Raw genomic sequence first — 26,114 nt, 5'->3', positions numbered from 1 at the left:
ATCTTTAGCCCAATCACGCAGGTAAAAAATTCGTTCAGTCTAAGATTTTTTGCAGTATCGACCGTTTTATTCTTACTTATTGTCAATGTTTTATGTTTATTATCAATGAGTATATAGACAATCATAAGGATTAGTTTCTCTTAGGTATTTCGTGAAACTGTCATTTCGGTTTATTGGCTGTACGAGACACAAAAATAACTTTCCTAGATGAGTTTTTGTGTTTTGGGGTACTTGACATATTATCAGCACTTTATGACCGACTTTGAAAAATAAGCCTATCAGTTGGTATTTTAATTACATATAACTCGATATCTTCGCCAGTTGAACATTGATTTTTCTTTATAACCGTAAATATTTTATATTTGAGATCGTTTTGTTTTTCTTTGCTTTACAAGTGATATATACATATGTATATGATTAGATTTTTATACTTTCAGTTACTAAGGCAATAAACGGTAAAAATTCAAACATAACATACATAGAAAGTCTTAAGAACAATATTGTCTCCATAGTATCCTTTCTTCCTCTATCGATTCTGACGTTTCTAGTAAGTGTCTGTCTATTTTCTTTTTCCTAACCTAATCTAATCGCCTCCAGACAATGGAGCATTAAACCGAATGACATGGCTTTTAAACACTCGATTACATGGAATTTTATCTTACAATATGCGAATGGAGCTAGATAACGATTCTAATAGGTCTTGAGTGCATTTTAGGATGCGTCTTAAATGAACTTTACTGATTCCTTATTTGAAATACATTAGTTTATAACTGCAATTAATATCTAGAATGACTAACCTTTCCCAGAAAGAACCGCCTATAATACTTGGCAGTGTCATCGGTGTCAATGTTGTGTCGTCGCGAACACTGGCGAGGTGTGCCAGGCTGGCCTCGAGGTTCACCGTCTTCATCAGGATGGTCGTCGAGACCGTCTGCCCAGTAGCCACCGCTTGGTGGAAGGACTAAGGTCGGTGGAGTTCCTGCAACAAACGAGGTTAAATTATCAATTGGCCACTTTTAAATATTCAGTTGATTTATGAAAATGTCGATATTTTCATGGCTAAGCAGATGTCCAGTCCGGACACCATACAGTCCTTTATGGAGGGGATGCATGGAGGCAGACGAAACGACACTTCATGTGCTTACGGAGTGCAACAGCGTGGCCGAAAAACGGGCACGAATTCTGAAATTCCAGTATCGCTCCCGGATGCCTGCAGCAGTCTGAAAAGGATGCTTATATTTCTGGGACGGACTGGACTGGATACTATTTTTAAATTAAAATAAATAAGCAACAAGCTTTTACTCATTTCTTCTTTTTCTAGTGCTATCTCCTATCGGAGGTTGGCAATCATTAAGGCTAACTGGATTTTGTTCACCGCTGCCCTTTACAGTGATTTTGTACTCAAATTGAACCACTGGCGAAGGTTCTTAAGCTAGGATGTTCATCTGCAGCCAGGTCTTCGTTTGCCTTTTATCATTCCTTGTATTATGAGCTGTAGCTTTTTACTCATCATGTATTTAAATACATATATCAATAATAAATCTTTAATTCGATTTTTTACTTCTTTTATTTTACTTACTTTCCTTACTACTTACTCTAGTTCTTCCACAAGCTATACCGGTCAAATGACATGATTTACCTCAAATTCAAAACTTGTCGAAGGTTGATCAATATCATCGTAGTCGTTAGTGACGGTTGTAAAACAGAAACATGCTCACAACATAACTTTTTGCAACCAAAACCGTTTTGCGTTTTGGTCACGAGCTGTTTTTCAAGACACGAACATTTCGTGAGTCGCTTACGCAAAATTGCGAAGGTTGCCTCGTTACTGTCATAAAAACTATGTATGTGAACTACACTATTATTTCGCCACTTCTTTGTTTGCGAATATTTTATTAAGATTATTCATATTTTTTAGAGATTTCGTTAAATCGGTATATGTTCACAATTTAAAGCGTTTAAATTGTATAACTATAAAAAAATGTAAAAAGTGGTTACTGACCCTGCTTACTGAGCTAGAGTCCCGGGTTCGAATCCCGGTAGATGCAATAATTTATATGATGAATATAAACGTTTCTCTCCGAGTCATGGGTGTTTATTTGTACTTAAGTATGTTTAACTAAGTATATTGTTTTAAATATATTGTTGTCTTGTACCCATAGTACAGACTATGCCTAGTTTGGGGCAAGATAATTTGTGTAAGAGTGTGTCAATATTATTATTATTTTATAACACGACTATCGCACATTTAAAAAACACTTGTTAAAAGATTGTAATTATACGCATCAAAATTTTAACCCTATTGTATAGTAATTCTACCCCTACCCTAATAGTGTAAAACGTATATAAAAATATACATTGGATTGATTTTGCGAACTGACATCTAATTCTAATCTCTAATTCATTACTTAAAACATAGTAGTCTAAGTACTGAGGTATTTGTTAATGAAACTCTCAACAAATCGTTTAAAAAGTTTCATTCAGAACAAACAAACTCAACAATTTGTAAACTTGTTTTCTGTTTTATGTACCCGTGTAAAGGTACTAACTAACTAAAAGCTGTTTTCCATTAAAAAAATACTTCAGTTGGATTTAGATCTACCTATGTATAGGATATTCAGGGGCGTGGTTTTCTACCTAGTCGTAGTTGAGCTTTAGATCAACAGTATTTACTAGGTTTTGAGGTTTAAATATTGAAGTTGTATATCGAATATGCAATCTTGAGACTGCCTACGGTAGGTATTTAGTATCTAGCGTAATGTAAAATTTAATGAGTGGGTGCTTAATAAAAGTTTATTTATAGAATAACGGAACGAAATTAAACTTTAACAGTAGAGCTATATATTTATGTAGGTTCTTAACGAGGTAGGCACTGCCTAATTCCCTATATAGTATGCACGCCCCTGTGGCTATGTCTATATGAAGTGTTGGTAGCCCCCCTCAAGATGGACGGACGATCTGGTCAGAACACCAGAGTACATTGGATGAGGGCACCGCAGGATCTATCGTCGTGTAGATCTTTGGGGCAGGCCCATATCCAGCAGAAGACGATGATGAAGATGCATAGACACTAAATTTACTTAATATATATTTTTTTAAATATTTAGTTTAATATCTTGCAATCTGCCTAATCACTTGGCATTTATATATATATATAGGTATCAGTCCAGTGACCAATCGGTTTTTTTAATGCCCATATGTTATACAATATTAAGGTCTTGAGGGGGAAATATATATTAAAAGATTAATACAAATAAACAATGGTAATACCAAACAAGCAAACTCATCGACACAATATATATCTTGCAATGTAATGTAAATGTAAGAACATTGCAATTGAGCAAGCTAGTTTAAAATGTTATAAAAAGGATCTAATCTCAAAAGTAACGTTCTAGTCTAGACCGGCCATTGTAAAGGTTTGCACAGCTTTGTCCTGTAGGAGCATTGTCCATACATACGTATGAAATCAGGTAGATTTGGCAGCGTGCTGTATTTCATGTAGGATAAATAGTTGTTGAGATAAATTTGTTACATCTACGAATCTATTCTCTTTATTGTAATTTTTGTTATGGCAAACTATAGTGATAGATTGCTGTAGTTATAGAGAGACACCTATAGATAATAGACGCATTAGTATCTGATTCAAATTCAAATATTTTTATTCAAAATCACTTATTGAACGTCACAAACTACCACCCATTCAAAAGAGACTGCCTCAGACCTGAGAAGAATGGGTGCAGGAAACTCAGCGGGCTTTTTTTTAAACATAAAAATATGGATTACAATGTGATATGGTACAAAAAGCATTTATAATTAAAGAGCCTGAGGGTGTTCGCTTTATTGCCAGTCCGTGGTGTCATTAAGAAAATCGTTTATGCTATAGTAACCTTTCCCACACAAACGTTTTTTAACAATTCTTTTAAATTTCGTAACACATTTGTTTAGTACATTTTCTGGGATCATATTGTAGAAGTATTTACATGGTACCTACACCAGAATACCAATTATTACAATTTTTCCTGTATTTATGTTCCGTACAATCTCCAAAACGGCTGGACCCATGTAAGACGGCACTCCAATGGCAGATAGCTCATGCTATAAGGTGTAATATCGGCTTATTTTATTTTAAGTAATAAGGGGTCTGTATATATAAAGTACTACACATGAATTTTAATCGTAAGTAGACGAAACCGCGGGAGATTGCTTGCATTTAAATGAAAGCCTACAACATAATATTATAAATGCACTTAGAAGAAAACATCAACATTATGGACTGTATTTAAGTTATTTTCTGTTATCCGCACCGTACTTTTCAGTTTAATTGGTATAAATTAATTTGTTTTTAACCAATCAAATACAATAATAATATACAATTAATTTCCTCGCAACAGTGTAATGTCTTTCTAAAACTTCGATGAATGGGGATTATTATGCCACATTGCTGACAAAGTACGTCTAGTGGTTGTCTTAAGACTTAGTCTTTTATATAACCACACCATAGATATCCTTATATCGAACTGACTCGCAATATTCATAATATCTTTGTACATTGTTGAGATTTATCTATTAGGTTCAAGGTGTTGCAAAATTGTGATGGAAAAAATATCACTCCATCATTTTATCCAAACTTGCCACTTAGATATCACTTCAAAATTACACACGACAAATAACCTTCTCTTTTTTGAAGTTGGTAAACAAATTGCGTGTTGTAAACTTTATAATAAGGCTTCTACAGGTAAATAAAAGGGTACGCATGAGTCATCGCCCGCAACCAAAGCAACCCGTCACACAACACCACCCAAGCATTCTAACGGAGAGGGGAGACTCATTGATAATAATACACCTTTCTAGTTTTAAATAAATGTGTAACTCTTCAATTGTTTTAATTTATTTCATTGTACCACAACGGTGCCTATTTCTGCCGTGAAGCAGTAATGTGTAAGCATTACTGTGTTTCGGTATGAAGGGCCCCGTTGCTATTGAAATTACTGGGCAAATGAGACTTAACATCTTGCGTGTCAAGGCTCTGCATTGTAATGGGCAGGGCCTATCAATTACCTACCATCAGCTGAATATCCTGCTCGTCTCATCCCTTATTTTCATTTAAATAAATACTATAATTGCCTACACTTGAATGATAATTAACGCTTTAGATCCCATAACAAATGGTTTATAGATTCTTTGTTTATGTGACCTGGTGTTTAAAACATATCAAATAATAATTGCTTTACTCATTCAGGTCAAAGAAATGACACTTAAATTAATGTCAAAAGTTGTACTTTCTACCATTTACCACCACTTTGGAAAATGTTGAGCTTATAAAGAAAAATTGGCAAGAAACTCATTGCCACTCTTTTAAATCTAGATTCACAGCTTTATTTAAAAAAATTGAGAAAGTCAGTCTGTGTTTAAAACACAAATAGTAGGTGTCAAATAGAACTTCTTTTGTATTTGATGATAATATTATGTAGCCTTGGAAAAGCACGAATTATATTTATTTACGTGTATATGAAAAGGCATTCGAAAGAAATATTATCAAATTGTTCTTACTTACGATTACTACTCTAGTAATTCCGTGTTTACCGACCACCAGCTTCAATTGAAATGCAAAAGAACGAGGACTTAGCAAGGTGATCATTAAACTTCATCAAGATACAAGAAGATCACTTTCCATAACTATAATTTTATAATCAACTCCAGTTGCTGAAGCGTGTGATAAAAAGTTCTCGCTGTAATTAGCAAGAAAATGAATGGTTTATGAAAGAATAGTATATTAATAATAATCATATTTAAGTTACTTTTCGTTATATTAAACTTTTAAGAATATCAATAATTCTATGTGCCTGAAATTTATGGGTGGACCGATTATGACAATATGAATTTAAATATGACTCGGCCGTTCCCAATGTTCAGTCTATCTCTTACTTGAGATAAAAATCGTAACTATCGTTGACTTTTCGTTGTCCCAATAAACTTATCGACGGTAACGCACCTTATCCGTACACGCTGTCTGTCAATGGTACGACGCACGTATAGCTTACCAGCTATAGAAGTCTGTATGGAAATTACAATCCACGCATCCCAATATAAGGCGATAAGAATGACTTATCGGGTATATTGGAACAGCTTCAGATTATTGACAGCTAATTACTGACAGTAGAAGGTAGTAATTTATCTCTATCGATAGTATATTGGGAACGGCCGTAAGAAAATTAAATTATGAATTCCGCTGGAAGATGTGACATGTCTACTTTGTCTTTGAATGCATTGAACGTTTGGAGCTTTTCTTATATAAATCGGTAGATACTTAACACTAAGTTAACAATTTGAAACAGAACTGGGCGGGTCAAAAATTACTCCAAATCTGGGGTCTTGGATTCGGTCACGGCGTTCTTTTCTGTTCTGTGGTTGGTAAGCTTAAAATTAAATATGGCAACATTATCCGACAAAAATTGCGTCATTTAAATTATTTGGTCGGCACCGAATGTAGGTCACCGTGTACTTTCAAACAATGCTTTCAATTCCCTGATGAGAACACTATTTAGCATAATGAAACTTGACAATGATATCCTACTATTATACTCCAAAGTTCAAAGTTATATTTAGTACCGACAACATATTCATAAAAATTTCAAAACCTATTTTTTAAGCTGTGGCAATACTTGTGGCCAGACTACTTATAATTCAAACTGCTACTGCTGTGCTGTGCTACGAACATTAAATTTTGTACAAAGATTTCTTAAATTATTTAAAACAGTACTAGAAAGAAGGGACTTCCCACAATGACACCCATAAGGGAATAAAAGAAGCGATGATCTGTCCTATGGAAAATACGTCATAACATGAATGTGGAATGCGGAAAACTCCATATACCAATTTAATTTAAAATTATACTACAAAGTCATATTACAAACCATGCCAATATATCTATATATATAAAAATGAATTGCTGTTCGTTAGTCTCACTAAAACCCGAGAACGGCTGGACCGATTTGGCTATTTTTGATCTTAAATTAATTGTGGAAGTCCAGAGAAGGTTTAAAAGGTGAATAAATATGAAAATGCTCAGAATTAAATAAAAATTACGATTTGTTTTTCCTTTGATGTGTCGTCGCTCAGAAATCAAATTAAAATAATGGCTTAAAATGAATAACCAATAAGAATTTTTATATTTTTCTAACTTTCTCAGGAGGCAAAAAATAAACTTAATTTTAGGTTACTATTATAGATTAACTACAGTTGGTAACTATCTATAAGATTTTTTTATGTAGATTGATAAATCTTAAGTTTTGTTAAAAAAAGAATTCCTTTTGTTTGTTTAGGTCTTTTATTTATCCATTGAGACAGTACGAAGTCTGTCGGGTCAGCTAGTTTGTATATAAATTCATACATTGTTCATCAGCATTTGTAAAATATATTTCTTCCCGAAGGGAATACTTTAACACTTCCAACGCAATGCAATTACATTGTAAATAACATATTCATGGACCACTCCAAGCAACTCCCATTAGATATCAAACATGATGAGTATGTTACACACTCAGTATTGTAGGAATTTGTTTTTTTTTTTATGGAATAGGAGGACAAACGAGCGTACTAATTTATTTAATGTTTTAATCAACAGCTAACTAGCGACGGTGGTTTTTCATTTAATCCAAGTACAGCGTACGGGTCACCTGGTGTTAAGTGATCACCGCCGACCACATTCTCTTGCAACACCAGAGGAATCAAAAGAGCGTTGCCGGCCTTTATGGAAGGTGTACGCGCTTTTTTTGAAGGTACCCATGTCGTATCGTCCCGGAATCACGTTTTGTGTGCTTAGCTAAATATAAAATTACTTCTCAAAAACATTATTTTTTAATTTTAGTTATTTTATAATTTAATTATTTTCTTTTTAATTGTAATTATGACCTATATTAAATTTTTATCTGTAATTTAATTAAAATCAAATAAAACTGAACTATGTAATAAAATTTAAGTTAAGATTGTTTGTAGATTCATGGGTGAAATGCCTGGAAATAAATGATTTATTGCTGTTTATTAGACAAAACAGTCAATACCTGAGCGTTGAACAAGAAATACAAGATTTATCAACGAAACGTCACTCGAACGTTTGGCTCAGTGGAAAGAGCGCTCGCACGGAACGTCAGAGGTCGCGGGTTCGAGTCCCGCATCGTTCATAAATTTTGTTTTCAAATTTTATTTGTTTAATTATTCCCAGAAGTGACGGTTATCACTTTAAAAAATAGTAATAAGTACTTCATAAAAAAAAAAACAAAAATAAATCCAACTCGCCTAATACTCATTTTGTACTGATGATAAATATACCATCCGTTTTATATTTTCTCTTCTATTAATACTAAGGTACTTTCAAATATAAAATAAGTTAAACGAGGAAAAATAATTCAAAATGGGAAATCATCGACTTAAAACTTATTTTCACATGCAAAAGTCACACAAACTTACAGCTGCAGACATGATTTCCCAAGATAACACTCCAACATCTAATTTAATTAATGTTTTAATCAACAGCTAACTAGCGACGGTGGTTTTTCATTTAATCCAAATACAGCTTCATCTACAAGAATTCCCGGTTCAGAATTGTTCAAAAATTGTGATTTTAGGTGAAAATGTATTGAAATGCTGAACATCGGTATGTATAAACTTAGATTAACTATTGCTCTCCGCTGCGCTCCAACTAGAAACGTAGTAGTCGCAAAATGTGGCAACTAATACCACGCCCAAGTGGGCTTACTCGAGCCAGTCTCGAACAATGTGTGACGTTGACGTGCCACATGTTTTGTTAAACTTTGCTAATAGTTGAAACTAAAATGCCGGGTTGCGTAGTAAAACTATGTAAAAATAATACTACAAGAACTTCCTTGTGCGGTGTTTCCGGGACGATACGACATGGATACCTTCAAACAAAGCGCGTACACCTTCCTTACAGGCCGGCAACGCTCCTGTGATTCCTCTGGTGTTGCAAAAGAATGTGGGCGGCGGTGATCACTTAACACCAGGTGACCCGTACACTCGTTTGTCTGCCTTTTTCCATAAAAAAACTCCCATATCAATTTTATTAAAGTTAAGCCTACCCGGCTTCCTGTTCAAAGAAGCCTCCTGGTGTCACAGTAGCGAGGTTTATAGAATAGAATAGAATAATTTATTGGGGTACAATATTAGTTACATAGTTGTTACAAAAATATCTGTTACAAAGTATACATTGGTACAAAGTAAGTAACTTTAATTTACAAGTATTCTGGCCTCACACTAGGATTCCCTGTGTCGTGAGGTCCAGTCTTTTAAGATAGGGGTATCTTAGTACAAAATAAAAATAAAAGAAATTCGCGTGTGTGTGTGTATGGAAGTGTGTGTGTGTGTGTATGAATGTGTGTGTATATGTTTGTGTGTGGGCTTAGTAAGAAAAGACAATCGATTACATTGGTATAGTAATTACAATTATTGTTTTTTGGTTTAGTACATTTATAAGTTTTTCTGTATCATTGTAGTTTAAAACTTTTAACCATTCAAATATTACTTTTTTACAACTGCGTTTAGTCTTATCTATAGAACTCCTATTTTGTTTGTATAATTTACTGTACAGGTAAGGACCCAGGAAATAATATGTTCTTCGAGCAAAGGAAGAAAACACTCTTCGGCGATCCCATATTAGCGCCCTATGAGAAATTCGTGCCTGTTCTATTGCTCTTTCATTCAAACAATTTAACTCAATTGTTTTAACAGATTTCAAGCCTGTATATACACATATTAGTTAGGATTGCAAGCGTATCAATCAAGTTGTTGGCAGCCATACTACCTTTAACGGAACCTATATTTCAAACGTCCAAGTGTTGCTATGCAGTGCTTCACTTTAAGTTTGGAAATAAAATATTTCACGGGTTATTGCGAAAAAACCTGAATTAAAACCTGATTATTGCGAAAATTATAAAATATTTCTTCAATGATACAGTATTACATCTAAATCTGTTAAGCCGTGATGAAAAAGGTATTCATTGAAAGACACAAGTACCTACAGAATTATTGTTTAAGCGGAAAATGATATTGTAAAATTTTCATTAATCATAAGAACGATGCGGGACTCGAAACCGCGACCTCTCGCGTTCCGTGCGATCACACTTCCAACTGTGACACACGTTCGAGTGATAAAATTTTATTCCTGTAATTAATCCCAGAAGTGAGGTTTATCACTTTAAAACATAACAAATTGTTTCACATAATCTTCAACGTGTCAGCACAGCAAAATTCAAGTAAATAAATGAATTATCACTTAATGTTCCGAAGTAAATCACTTTCTCACTTTCCCCCAGTATTCGGTGCCTCCTTCCTTACTTTCTCTTGACAATTGAACTAAACTTGCCTTAGTTAACAAAGACATTACAAGTCAAAAGCTTTTCTAAAGCACTTTCTTTGTCTAAATTGCTTAAATCATGCTCAAACACTTTGCATTGTACTCGTTTCTTACTGACGTTAACTTAGAATACACTTTGCCGAGCGGTGATCACTCTTACGAATTCAACCCGCGACACTGTCCGCGTATTTTCCGTGAAATATTTCAAATTACTTTTTTGTTTCTTAGCCGACTGAAATAAAACAAACACTGAATTTCAGGGAGCTTGTCACAAAACATCAGTGACAATTGCATTCAATTCAATTCGGAAGTTACAGTGGGAGGCCTATTTGCACAGGATGCCGGCTAGATTATGGGTACCAAAACGGCCGTGAAGCAGTAATGTGTAAGCATTAATGTGTTTCGGTCTAAGGGTCACCGTAGCGAGTGAAATTAGTGGGCAAATGAGACTTAACAATTAACATCTTATGTCGCAATAATTGTGTTGCCGCTCAGAATTTTTGGGTTTTTCAAGAATCCTGAGCGATACTTCATTGTAATGGGCAGAGCGTATCAATTACCATAAGCTGAACGTCCTGCTCGTCTCGTCTAAAAAAATTCCGACATCAGCGTGCACAAACCAACAGAAAAACATTTTTTGCCAATTTTCTCCTTGCTGGTCCATAGCAGGTATTTAAAGCCAGCTCGCGGAAAGAGGATCGCTACTCTTGAAAAATTTCATAGTTATCCCTTCTCCTTCTTCCTGTACCTCTCCACTACTGGAGGTTGGCCGTCAGCTCGGCAAATTTTTCGCGGTCTTTCTAAACGAAATAGTTTTTCTACGCTGGCGATCTTCGTCCATTTCCGGATGTTACGCAACCAGGACTTATTCTTCTTCCAGCGTGTCGATTGCCCTCTACTTTGCCCATCATTATAAGTTGGTAGCCCTAGTGACTTTATTTATGAGAATAAGAGATGAGACGAGCAGGACGTTCAACTGATGGTAAATAATATGCCTTGCCCATCACGATGCAGTGCCGCTCAGGATTCTTGAAAAACCCAAAAGTTCTGAGCGGCACTCCAATTGCGCTCATCACCTTGAGACATATGTTAAGACTCATTTGTCCAGTAATTTCACTAGCTACGGCGCCCTTCAGATCGAAACACAATAATGTTTACACATTACTGCTTCACGGCAGAAATAGGCACCGTTGTCGTATCCATAATCTAGCCGGCATCCTGTGCAAAGGAACCTCCCACTGAAATCTCAAGACGTGGCTCAAATATTTAACTTTTCTCTTCTTGACGGTTTGCAGTAGATACCCTACTCTGTGGTAATACTAATAATAAAATATTCAGACATAAAGATCAGCGGAACTATATTATAGTAAAATTTGCAAGGTTTTTGAAACAAAATCCAAGCAAGTAACAATATATTAATGTACTCAAATATCTTTTTGATATTTAACACTATTATACAGTATACATTATAAATATGCTTATAAAAACAGTTCAAAGTAAGCTCTTTTGCCTTGAATTGAATACAAAATAGCCGATTTGCACTGAAAAATTAGAAATACATTTTTTGTATAATAAGAAATTATGAATCTATTTAAACGAATTATTAACCTATAACATTTCAGCTATTTGCGGTTAAACTCTGGGAATCTGGATTCAACAAACTCTTCTTGAGAAGAAATTCCACCAAATTTTTTAGAGCCGATTCCGATAATCGTAAAAAAATTACATTTACTCTAATTGTTCATTGTTTTTGACAGCGTATAAGTTGGTTTATGTTAATACTTCTGAAATGAAGTGTTTTCATATTCAAAGATTTTTCGAGGTGGTATGGAAATACTAGCATATTTTAACATTGGCATTCAGACCCACTTAGGTACAGATTATGTTCAGCATTATAACTCCCAACTAATTTATCCTCTACAAGTAAATAACAATAAGAGGGTGTTTCATTGTTTACTTAAGACAATACAAGTCATAATAACATTTCCATTAGTCTCTTCATCTTCGTAATTAATTAGGGTCACTATAGTTTAATATAAAAAGTATTAAAGTTAGTAATTATTTGATATAAATTTAATATCTACATATAGATAACTGTTTTGCAGTGAAACTTTTTATGGGAGGGCTTTGCAGTTCTGATTCGCAACCGCACAGGATGCCGGCTAGATTATGGGTACCACAACGACGTCAATTTCTGTCGTGAAGCAGTTATATGTAAACATTACTGTGTTTCGGTTTAAAGGGCGCCGTAGCTAGTGAAATAACTGGGCAAATGAGACTTAACATCTTATGTCTCAAGGTGACGAGCGCAATTGTAATGCCGCTCAAAATTTTTAGGATTTTCAAGAATCCTGAGCGGCACTGTATTGTAATAGGCAGATCGTACCAATTACCATCAGCTCAACGTCATGCTCGTCTCGTCCCTAAAAAAACCTTTTTGTGTAACGTTCGTTCGTGTAAACTTGGCTTTATATCAATTATTAAATTATAAATGTTATGACTTTATGATTATAGAACAAAAAATATTATTTTTCGTATTAATAACATTGCTTTGAATTTACTTCTGTTGTATGTTCTGCAGCATACACCGTTTATTTCTTATTTAAGATTTAGATTTACAAAATTTTAACATAACAACTTACGACCGTTCTCAATATTCTGTCTATCTCTTTACTTGAGATAAAAATCGTAACTATCGTTGACTTTTCTGTCCCAATAAACTTATCGACGGTAACGCACCTTATCCGTACACGCTGTCTGTCAATAGTACGACGCACGTATAGCTTACCAGCGATAGAAGTTTGTATGGAAATTGCAATTCACGCGTCCCAATATAAGGCGATAATAATGACTTATAGGGTATATTGGGATAGCTTCAGATTATTGACTAATTACTGACAGTAGAAGGTAGTAATTTATCTCTATCTGAAGATAGTAAATTGGGAACGGCCGTTATTGCGCAAGCTACTTGTCATTGTCGCTCGTTAACAGAGTAGGTACTTGATCCCTGATCTGAGCACTTGTACAGGACTATCCACTCTTCCTTGTCCGGTACAAGTATTGTTATGGTTTTAATGACAGTTGATGGTGACGGTGAAGTACATTACATTACCTAAGGCTTTTCCATTGTAACCGGTTGAAATATAAATAACCTTTGAAAAAAAAAATGCACTGGGGTTTCATTTAAAATAAGCTGAAAGTTTTTCCCTGTCAACTTCCAGTTTATTTGAAAAATTGAATGTTTAAATATTGCGAAATAACTTACCAGGTTTAGCCAATATGTCCTCCAGCAATCTTCTGCTGGCTTGGCAGGCAGCAGCGACGCGACGTTGTACAGCGGCCGCGCCGGGAGAGGGGGGAGGCCCATGGGGCGCCGGTACCCTCGGCTCCGTATACGAGTGCCTCTCTGTAGAGCCGGTGGTAGCCCCGACTGACACAGACCGCCTTGACACCTGGAAACAAAGCGCCCATAAATAACAAACCTCTACTTTTTTATGTTAATAAGGGTCGAGACGAGCAGGACGTTCAGTGCTCAGGATTCGATTGAAATACCCAAAAATTCTGAGCGGCACTACAACAGCGCTCGTCATCGTGAGACATAAGATGTCAAGTCTCATTTGCCCAGTAATTTCAATACCTACGGCACCCTTCATACCGAAACACAGTTCTGCTTACACATTACTGCTTCACGGCAGAAATAGGCGCCGTTGTGGTACCCATTATCTAGACGGCATCCTGTGCAAAGGAGTGTCCCACTGGTGAATGGAAAAGGAGGTAAAAAAAGCGTATAGGTCACCAGATAAGTTATAATCACCGCATACTCTCTTACAACAACGGATTGATTACAGGACCGACAGTTATTTCGTAGGTAAATATGTTACATCGTCCTGTAAACACTACGCAAGAAAATTCCTTGAATAGCTGTTGAGTGACGTCATCCATCCAAATAGTAAGGATGACGTTTATGGAGAATTAGTAATGTAAAAAAATGTAAAAAAAAAAAAACAAATTAGTCGTTATTCAAAAACCAAAGCACGTAATATTTATACTAATAAATACGCGTGAATAAAGGAAGGAAATAAATCAAAACGCTAACAATATTGATGAAACCCGATAAAACGAATTCCCAACTGATAGAGATAATCCAATCATGTGTATGAATACATTAAATACAGTTCGAGATAAAATGAATTTATTTAGGTTGTGAACCTAAAATTGGAAATTTAAACAGCTTTAGTATAGGATGGACAGTTAAATCTTTTCGCGGCAACGAAACTGTCTTTATTATACAACGTACCAGGGAGGTTAGACCTAATGCTTTTTGACAGAAGAAAACCTCAAGTCTCAGTTACCCCTAAAACAGTAGCTTCGAAATATAGTTCAGCGTATCATACAAATGTTCTTTAGAATTTGCCTACAATTACTTCTCAATAACGTCACAAAAATAAATGAGGGTATTAGTGAATTAAACAAATTAATTAATTTGTAAACAAAATTTATAAACGAAGCGGGACTCGAACTCGCGACGACCAAACCGTATGAATGACGTATCATTCATAAACCTTGATATGTCTTGATCAATTCTCAGGCTGTGGCACCATCTACAGGATCTATTTTACAATTGATAAACTGCTCAACCCCTATATTTGCATGTTAGGATATTGACTTGGGATGTCGCTGTTTAAAAAATTGTTTATTTGTAAATTGTTTTGGCTAGCAAGATAGTAATCATTTATTTAAATTAAGTTTACAATACAAAGCACACAAAATTTAAATTAAAGAAGCGCGAAAGTTTAAATTAAAGAAACAGTTAGACAATTAGATTCGCCATAGATTGTCACGTTCCCAAATCTTCGGTTCAGGTCACCACGGTGTGGCAAGAAATCGATAAATTGATAGCGCTATTGTGTACCGTAAGCTATAAATCAGTGGCGTGGCAGTAAACATCATCAAAAGTTTAATATTGGATGGCAACGGAAGCATTAGTTGAACTGTTGACAGCAACTCGTAACAAGCGGCGTGGAAAATGCTAGAACGTTTTCACTTTGATGGAATGAATGTAACGTCATGATGTTCTCGTTTAGTTCAATGCCACAAGGCAGAGAGAACGAGGCAGGAATGTACATACTTAAAGATGTACACGAAGTTAGTCAGAATGAAAGTGTCATTATATTAACATATGAAGCTGGAGAAATAGAAAAAGATAAGCATACGATATTAGTCGATGATGGTATTGTTAGTGTTGCCAATGGCGTAGGAGATTCTAGAGTTTTATTATTTCAATATTGATCATTAAGGGTTCTAATGAAGCAAAGGTGATGGAAGTTTGTGAAACTATTTCGATGAATGATTTTGTGACGCACTAACGGCCGTTCCCAATATACTACTATAGATAGAGATAAATTACTACCTTCTACTGTCAGTAATTAGTTGTCAATAATCTGAAGCTGTCCCAATATACACGACAAGTCATTCTTATCGCCTTATATTGGGATGCGTGAATTGAAATTCCATACAAACTTCTATCCCTGGTAAGCTATACGTCCTCCCATTGGCAGACAGCGTGTACGGATAAGGTGAGTTACCGTCGATAAGTTTATTGCGACAGAAAAGTCAACGATAATTACGATTTTTATCTCAAGTAAGAGATAGACTGAATATTGGGAACGGCCGTAAGTAAATAAAAAAAAAATTTAATTGCCAGGATGTTGAGTTTTATAGAGCAATTTCCTCACTCCTATATATCATATAATCGTACGAACAATATCTTATTAAAAATAGCGTTTTTTGTTAATTAATGTCTACAACATCCGTTCACTCTGTTCTCAGATATCCAAACATATTACTGTAAGCACATTTAAACAAACAATTTTCTGGGAATTCAACGTAAATCCTGTTATTGTAAACAACTGGATAATTTTCAATTTTCCTTCAGTTTCAGGGTGGAATAAAAATAAATTCCATCTGACGTCTTTCCAAACATATAATAGATTAAGTATTTGAAATATGTAGTTCGCACTGCACGCTTTTCACAACAAAAACGAACTTGTGCGTTCTTCGCAATCCTATTTCTAAAGATCATTCATCTCGCTTTTCAATGGAAAGGGCGGTTCAAGTTAGTAGTAGGTATAAACAAATCTATGCATACAAAGTTAAAATAAAGGAACTATATTTGCATAATCTGAATGAAACCTGACGATGAAATGTCGTGAAAAAGTAGTTCAAAGACTTCTTTGATCAGCGGAAGCATTAAATTGTGAAGGTATGTAAGGAAGGTATCAGTGATTTTACTGGTAAGCCGCGACTCAATGACAATGTCATTTTGAATATATAAATATATGAATATAGAAATATCACTACATATTATAAAAAAAAAACTCCTCTGCCGCGTCTGTCCGTCTGTTCGCGATACACTCAAAAATTACTGCACCGAGGTTCATACTGATATCACCAACGGATAGCTTGGTTCTCCAGAAAGGTTTAAATGTATACTTTATTAAGCTTTTGTATATATTTTTGTATTCATTAGCGATATTTGTGTCGGAAAAAATAGCCCGCCTCGGAGCTTTCAACGAAAACGCTAAGTCCTTTGAGACATAACAATATAATGACTCGTGGTATTTGGCATCTTATATTATCTTAACTCAACAGAAAAGTCCGCAATGGCATATCTCTATCTCATAAGGATAACACACTTTATCCATTTTAATACTTTAAAAATTGGCAATTATAAAGCGGTAATGTAAAAGCTGTTTACACTAATACGATATTAATCCTTATAATTTTATTACTACATAATATAAAACTTACTCGTATCATCACAAAAATTTGAAGCTTATGAATAAGTATTAAAAATCAAAAACAATAAATCGTTAAGAAAGCCTTGGAATAGAAACCAATTTCAAGATAATGTCACAAAATTTCGTACGTAATTAAACGGCGTTCTGTGCATTTTTTTTGTATTTTTTTTTTAAATTTGATGTTAAGACTCGAACTGTTGGCTCAGGTAAAGAGCGCTAGCACGGAACGCGAAAGATCGCTGGTTCGACTCCCGCATCGTTCATATTTTGTTTTTTCAAATTAAATTCGTGTAATAGGCAGAATTATATTATGTGTGCGTGGTATCAAACGTTACTAAAACCCATATTTGTTACCTGGAACTACAGTTTTAATATAGTGTTACATTCCTCGGCCAGATATAAATACCCGATGTCCAAACTCTTCCACAAACCCGATGATCTTAACAGAAATAGTTTTCAGTTTGTTTTGTGCACTCAACCGCGAGGTATTTCGTTTGATGTAATATTACTTTGCTCAATTATTCTGATGTCATGCCTGTATATGTCACTTGTGTATGTATGTAAATGGAATACGGGTTTCTCGACACTTATAAAATTGAAAACGCAGTCGATCTTAAGATATATTACGACGATCTCTCTTAAAATTGCGGCGTAACAATACCTAAAATCGTATTTATATAACGTACAAAATTTATCAACATAATGTATTTGTCAAAAATTGTTCCAATAACTGCGTTTACTGTATAAATATGAAATATCCGGACGATACCTATTTAAGAATGTACAAGACTTGAAAAAATCTAATATAAAGTCTTGTATTAGTGGCGAAATTTACCTTTGTATTCTTATATTATTGTAGCCATTCTCATTAAAACAAAGATAAAACTACAATTTTCAAAATTGACCGAACCTAGCTAGATGGATTTAAATCGCTTCCGAAATCACCTAAATTTTATGAAAATCGTTGGAGTCGATTCCGAGATTCAGATTATATATGTACAAGAATTGCTCCTTTAAACATATAAGATTTATAAATATCAAAGATTAGTCTTTAGTTTTATAGAAAATAGACAATGTTGGCAATAGGAAATACCGTCCGCTGGCCGCCGCCAGTGATTGAGATATGATGGGAAGTAAATTGCTTCGATACTGACGTGTTGCAACATCGGAAGCGAAGGCGCTTTGTTGAAAATTGTTCAGTAATGTGCTGAGAGACATTTGCCATTGAAGTAAAACTTCATATATAAACTAAGAGAAAAACACTGTTTTCTAACTCTTAATACAGTCGCGAGCAAAAGTTTCGAATCAGTTACGTCGTCAGTCCTTCACTTAATCCGAGATAGCTTCTTAAATACCGGCTTGATTTTAATGAATTCGGTATCAGTTTAAAGTTAAGAGTTGAACCTTTAAAATGATGTCATTTTTATGATAATTAAAAATTTATTTAGTAGGTAAGCAAGATCGCGCGGAACCAATTACAAGTAAGTGATTCCAAAATTTTGCTCGCGACTGTAGTTACTTTGGACAGCATTTTTTTATTTTTTAATATACTCACTTTGCAAATAATCACTAAAAATTGCTGTGATTAATACATTTTTATAAGCTACCAACTATAGAACTTCCATCCCCCTTTTCCCCCCCACACAGGTCTGAATTTTACATACATACAAATTTTCTGACGAAGTTTCATACAAACATCTATCCCCTATTCCAATCTCGCCCAGCCTTTTATATATATATGCCATACCCTATAAAAGATAGCCTATGTGCTTTCCCAGCTCTTGTCTATCTCTGTATTAAATTTCAGCAAAATCGGTTCAGTGGTTAATGTGTGAAAGCATAAGAAACAAACTTACATTCACACTATAATATTAAATAGGAATTTTATTTAAGAATTCCGTAAATGTCAAGGATGTAAAAATAGAATTACGGAGTCTATTACATTTTAAACTGTTAATATATTAAATTAATAAATTAAAACATTAAAACGTCATTGCATATTCATTATATTTTTTCAATAACCTCGTAGTTTTTGACGAAAAGTATTTTTATTATATTAGCTAAGTAAATCTTTGAAATCTTCTTTGGTTTTTACGTTGAGTTTTTACTTTAGACTTTATTCCTCATATTTCCTATTTTAAAAATGTAGGTTTTAAATCTACGTGTTAATTAATTACATTAATAGTATGAATATTTTATGCAGCCTGACATTTGATGTTTTTATAAATAAACCGTTTAATAAATAATTTATGTGGATAATGTCCACAGATGTAAGAAGTTATATGAATGAGTTTTATCTACAAATATGATGTTACATAAATTAAATTTAAAAACAAAATTTATGAACCATGTGGGACTCGAACCCGCGAGAGCGTTCCGTACGAGCGCTCTTCCACTGAGCCAACCGTCCGATCGACGTAAAGTTCACAAATCTTGATAAGACCTTGTTCAACTGTCAGGTTGTGGCTTCATCTACAGGCTCATGATGTCTCAAGTCAATCTCCTGTGGATGTAGTAGATCCTGTAGATGAAGCCACAAACTGATGGTTCGAGTCCCGCATCGTTCATATATTTAATTTGTGTAATTAATCCCTGTAGTGAGGGTTGTTACTTTAAAAAATACTGAATTATTTAGAATATTTAACCAGTGGAAGGCTCCTTTGCACAGGATGCCGGCTAGATTATGGGTACCACATAGGCGCCTATTTCTGAGCATTACCGTGACGCGGTAATGTATAAGCTTTACTGAATTTCAGTCTGAAGGGCGCTGTAGCTAGTGAAATTACTGGGCAAATGAGACTAAACATCTTATGTCTCAAGGTGACGAGCGCAGTTGTAGTGCCATTCAGAATTTTTTGGGTTTTTCAAGAATCCTGAGCGGCACTGCATTGTAATAAGCAGGGCGTATCAATCACCATCAGCTGAACGTCCTGCTCGTCTTGTCCCTTATTTTCATTACTCTTCACGTCGGAAGATATACGAGTATCTACATTGTTTTAATTAGCTGACATTTTTTATGGGTAGTTTCGAATAACTGGAGTAAACAGTGAAGTAAAACGGTCGAGTTGTGTTGTAACGAGTGGTGTTGTAATTGCAAAACAAACAAATCTATCAGCATTCAAACAAGATTAAAGATAAGCAATGTATTTACATGTGTTCGTTTGAATGCGTTGTTTCCGATGCGAAAGCGTTTTATTTTTTAGTAAAGTAATACATTTTTCACCTCTCCAGCACGAAAAGGGCGCTTCTGCTACGTGAAAACTGGCAACAAAAACGCTTTTTGCTGTGAGCGTGTGATTTAAATTTCGAACCCCACGTGACCATACATCCGGGAATTACTCCGCGTTAAAAAATAAACAATGCGATCCGGTGCGTTCCGAAACACAACGTCGAGGTGAAAAGTTGTAATATGTTTCACACGAGAGCAAATTTTTTTTGTCTCGTGTCTTTAAATCACTCAGTAGTCTATATTAGAATCACTCGCGATTCAATTCTAGACTACTTCGCCAATTCGTGATTTAAAGTCAGCACTCGCAGCAAAAAATTTTGCATACCGCGACATATAAGTAATTTATTATGTAAGTAATCTTTTCGGGGTGATTTATTAATTCGCTAAGAAAAACCCATTAACACCTCCCGGACACTGCAATATTGACAGAAAGCCTACAACTTGAACATGATGTAACTTTTTAAACAACAATACAAAAAATTTTGGGGGTTCCCCATACTTAGAACTGAAACTCAAGAATTCTATGGTAAGGTATCTATGGATAGGTCTTCAAAATTGATATCGAGGTCTTTTTGGACTTTGGGGATTTCTCATATCGTTCTTTTTCTAAACTGAATAGTTTGCGCGAGAGACACTTCCAAAGTGGTAAAATGTGTCCCCCCCCCCTCTGATTACAGATATTAATCTAAATTAATTTAATACGTATAAATGAAGAGAGCTTCTTAGCGCTGTATGAATTTCGATTTTTTGCCTTTTCCATTTAAATAATTTTGTATCATTGTTATTTCTATATAAATTTTATATTAAGTTGCTACGGGACCCTTTATCGACGAGTCCGACTCACACTTGGCAGCTTTTTGATAAAAACATAGAAAATGTATAACAGACATAAACATCGACAAGTTTCAGTAAAGTGTAGGTTTTATTTGGCATTTTCTCTTTGGCAAGAAATTAATAAGATTGAAACGCCTACTTATATCCTATGTTGTGGGTGGAACCATTGTTAAGTTATCGACATCTCAATAATTATCAAAGATAAAGTTGAAGAGAAAATTTTCTCCAACAAACGGCTGTTGTCTCAAAGCCGACCCTAATAATTATCATATTTCAATGTAAGCTTTACAGATAAGTTTAAGTTGAGAGCAAGTTCTCAACAACCAATGGTTTCCGCTGAAAATTTTTGATGTTATTTACAATCTATGAAGTTTATTAATAGAATTTTTGTTTTGTCTACATTTTAAACTTAAATAGTTTAAATAAATATTCACATTATAACATATATTTTTTTTAAATATTATGTATAATGCTATTTTCCCTGTTGCAGCTAATTTTGTTTTGTTTTTGCGGATTTCGATAAGCTTTAAATATTTAAACATTAAGCTAATTTATACGTATAATTATTCACTACCAATTTTTACCAGTGTGAGTTTCCTTTGCACAGGATTCCGGCTAGATTATGGGTATGAAGCAGTAAGGTGTAAGCATTACTGTGTTTCGGTCTGAAGGGCGCCGTAGCTAGTGAAATTACTGGGAAAATGAGCCTTAATATGTTATATCTCAAGGTGTCGAGCGCAGTTGTATTGCTACTCAGAATTTTTGGGTTTTTCAAGAATCCTGAGCGGCACTGCATTGTAATAGGCAGGGCGTATCAATTACTAACAGCTGAACGTCTTGCTTACCTAAAAAAAATATAAACTTATGCAATTTTCGCAGAGACCTCTATTTAAAATAAATATATACTTAGCCCATAAGTGGTGTTGGAGGCGACTCCTGAAGATCCCTTGGACGGCTTTCCTAACCAACAATTCCATCTTAAAAGAACTGAAGACAAAAGAAAGGCTATCGTCGACAGTGCAACTACGAATTCTGAAGTTCTTTGGTCACATCTCCAGAAATGAGGGATCGATTGAGCGGTTGATAGTGCAGGGCCAGGTGGAGCGGAAAAGATCGAGAAGACGCTCACCCACGCGATGGATGGATCTTATCAAAGGAGTGACCCAGACACCTGTGGTGGAGTGCTCCCGCAATGCTATAAGCCATCAATAATGGAGGAGTTTCGCGAGGATGGCAGTGCATCCAATACTAAAGAAACCAACGTTATAACTAATGTTGCATCATCTTAGTGACCCCGACCACTCTGACATGAGTGACCGATTGAGAAGAGCGTACTAAGCCCACGTTACTCGCAGATAATGCGACTTTATATAACATAAAGGTAAGTTTTTAATTGGTTAAATAGTTCTTGTGTTTATGCATTACAAACAAACCCACAAAAAATCAAATCTCCTTTAGATAAGATATGCTAGGCATAACTACTATAATAATTACTTAAAGTAACTTACAAATATTTTAAAATTAATAGAATTAATGAAAAAGTCTTACAGCATCCATCTCTCAGCTCACGGAGTCATTGACATAAATTTGAGCGCGAAAATCTTTATGGAATAAGGTAAGATTAAAACAGGCTAAGTGGCCTTGTACATCCGACCGTAATTGCGAGCAATCTTGGGCATATCCAACGTTTCATCCAAATACCAGTTTCAATCCTTCGCATTTGTCGAAGGAAAATATGCTCACATAATTTGAGCGCGAAATTTTCCAGTTAAAATAGAAACGGGGTAAGTGCTCTTGAAGCCGAGCCGTAATTGTGTTTATCGGAGCGACTAATGAGTGTTACAATCTTTGTTAACCGACCATTTTATTTTGTCTGGATTTTGTTTGTAATAAAAAACCTTTGATTATGTCGTCCATGTTTTAAATGACAAAGGTAACTAACAGATAACTTGCAAATATACGATATAAGACTAGGGCACAGGAGGAATAGTTCTTACTGCAGATTGCATTAGAAATTTCGAGAAAAAAATTAAAATTAATATCTATCCATTTCTGATAATGATTGATTAATTTAATATGTAAGTTGAAGGCAAAATCTTGCAAATTGAATGAGACGTATTATATTAAACAACATGTGTAGGTAATTGAACGATCCTGTGTCGTTGCTTTTTAGATAGCTTAGTCAATTGGACCCTAGGTAAGGGCACTAAGAATTAATTTGCATGAAAATACAAGTGATATAGTAAATATATCGATTTACATAATATGTGAACTATTGATTGGGGGGTTCCTTTGCACAGGATGCTAGATTATGGCGGCGCCTATTTCTGCCGTGAAGCAGTAATGTGTAAGCATTATTGTGTTCCAGTCTGAAGGGCGCCATAGCTAGTGAAATTCCTGGGCAAATGAGATTAAACATCTTATGCTTCAAGGTGAGGAGCGCAATTATAGTGCCGCTCAGAGTTTTTGGGTTTTTCAAGAATCCTGAACGTCCTGTTCTTCTCGTCCATTATTATCATAAAAAATTGAGGATATTTTAAAGCGTAATTTTTAGGAATTGTTTATCTGGGGTTGTTATAACATATAAATGACCAAAACACGACTCCTTAGATATCCCACGCAGTCGGCACGAAAAATAACAGATAACATTAGTAATTGAATTTCTGAGAAACCAAACAAGATATATCTAACATTGCTAACTGTAACGTAACATAAATATTTATAATGGACGCTAACACTATATTTACGTACGGTATTATAAATTCTATTGTTTACAAACAACGCTAATAGCAGGCCACAAATATCAGCCATTGTTTTCAGCGTGAAATTCCGTTCTATTTTGACTGTTATAGCTCTACCTAGCATGCCGAATCGTAAATCTATATATATATATAAAAGAGAATGTATGTTTGTATGTTCCCTAATAACTCCTAAACTATTCGACCGATCTCAATGAAATATTTTGTAATAGATTCGTTGAAACTCAAAGAAGGTTTACATATATAGTTTGTCGTGTCACGATCCCACCCACGCACTCACCCACGCATCTACCATATCTCTCGAACCGTTTATTGACAGAACAACGTCTGTCAGGTCAGCTAGTATAGTAATAAAATTATGACAGAGAGACGAGCCGAGCCTATTTTTTTTTCTATATTTTCTCTGCATGTGCTCAGACGAATGTCCTATTAATTTCCACATCCTTGAAGGTGTGGAAGTCGAGGCTAGCACAACTAGAATTTTACTGTAAGTAGATACGGTAGGTTCCTACTACAATGGAGAGGGCTATGCTTGGACTTTCCTTACGAGAACGAATCTTAAATGAGGACATACGTAGAACTAAAGTCACCGACTATCCAAATGATTGCGGAACTGAAGTGGCAGTGGGCAGGGCACATAGCTCGACGGACAGATGGCCGTTGCGGCAGTAAGGTCCACGAATGGCAACCACGTAGGCATAGTAAGCCCCCCAAGGTCGGTCCATCCCCTCAAGATGGACCGACGATCTGGTGAAGATCGCCAGAATAGGTTGAATGAGGGCAGCGCAGGACCAATCGTCATGGCGATCTTTCGGGGAGGCCTTCGTCCAGCAGTGGACGTCTTCTGGCTGAAATGATGAGGTACCTACATCTTGTTTTAAAGACGAAGGCTTGGAAACCGAAATTAAGAAAACCATTTGACAAAGTAAAATGGACCGCTTCACCGCACCAGACGAGCGTACGAAATATAAGTATCAAATGGTGGATGCATTTGGGAGATACGGTAGTTAGTCTCTCTTCATCTATCATTAAACAAACTAGTTATCGAGGATAAATTAAATACTCTTTTACCAGTTAAACACTCTCTAATTCTCTAAACAAATTAATAGATAAAAAAAAACCTTTAAATTTGAAACTGGTTACAATAAATACTAACGTTGAACAAGACATACAAGATTTATCAACGATATGTCAGTTGGCTCGGTTGGAAGAACGCTCGCACGGAACGCACGAGTTCGCGGGTTCGAGTTTCAAATTGTTCATATATTTTGTTTTCTCATTATATTTGTATATTCTGATTTTTAATTGAGCATAACGGTGATCACCTGGTAGCAAGATTGTCTCTATCCGGACCGGAAATCTTACTACTAGGAAAGTCCTAACACTCACACAGTTCCCGCAACCTTTGTTTTACTAACAAATAAAGAAATTGCACCATACCGAAAACGCAGACAATGTATATCAATTTAAAGCAACTGAAACTTAATAAATTAAAAAAGGCAGTTACATCCCAGCCCATACAAAAAGCTTTAATTTAAATTTCGAACATAATTATCGTCATTCGTTCCCGATTCATAATATCTTTTTTGCGGGTACTTCGGTGCAATTTATAACCCTCAATATCTCGTATGAGCGCTGCATACTTATAATTTACTAATTTTCGAAAAGTCTGGATCATTCTAGAAATTTTAAATCATTTAATTGCAATATTTGTATGTGTGCGTAATTTAAAACCGAATACAAATTGTTTCAAGGTTTATTGTAAAGTTAATTTTATTACACCTAATTGCCAAATTTACATAGATTATACGTTTCATTTAACAAACTTTACTTTTTGATGTTTTAATTACATTCGATATAGTATTTTGGTGTTGATACTTCCTGGTGTACTCATATAGTAATTTTACAAGTGAAGCCTTTTCATGCTTGATTAATATAGAAATAGCTCTATTAGCAAGAAAAAGCACTATAACATTACTGATAAAAATCTTAAACACCTAATAAAAAAGTACATTGTTAAAAATGAAAACGCAATGTGCGGCGAGTCATTTCTTGCTATAAGGAGCCAACTCAGTACAGTGCAAAAGACACCAACACAACACTGGTCTCCCGCAGCCCTGCCT

General features: G+C 35.1%; 1 protein-coding gene and 1 non-coding gene across 3 annotated transcripts in view; one reads left to right on the top strand and one right to left on the bottom strand.

Annotated features, from left to right (window-relative positions):
- LOC126965942 (rap1 GTPase-activating protein 1-like) overlaps positions 1-26,114 on the bottom strand; it is a 127,337-nt gene that overhangs the window by 24,723 nt on the left and 76,500 nt on the right. For both annotated transcript variants that reach the window (XM_050809755.1, XM_050809756.1), the window contains 2 exons: positions 13,635-13,821; positions 798-979 (listed from right to left, as the gene is read on the bottom strand). In XM_050809755.1, coding sequence (XP_050665712.1) covers positions 798-979; positions 13,635-13,821 — 369 coding nt within the window. The remainder of the gene's footprint in view (positions 1-797; positions 980-13,634; positions 13,822-26,114) is intronic.
- Positions 8,108-8,180, top strand: Trnap-cgg (transfer RNA proline (anticodon CGG)). Its single transcript has one exon. It is a non-coding gene; the product is annotated as a tRNA-Pro (tRNA).

Source organism: Leptidea sinapis, chromosome 9 (assembly GCF_905404315.1).
Source record: "Leptidea sinapis chromosome 9, ilLepSina1.1, whole genome shotgun sequence".
Taxonomy (NCBI): Eukaryota; Metazoa; Arthropoda; class Insecta; order Lepidoptera; family Pieridae; genus Leptidea; species Leptidea sinapis.
The sequence above is the reverse complement of the archived record's forward strand: the minus strand, read 5'-3'. Positions and strand labels throughout refer to the sequence as shown.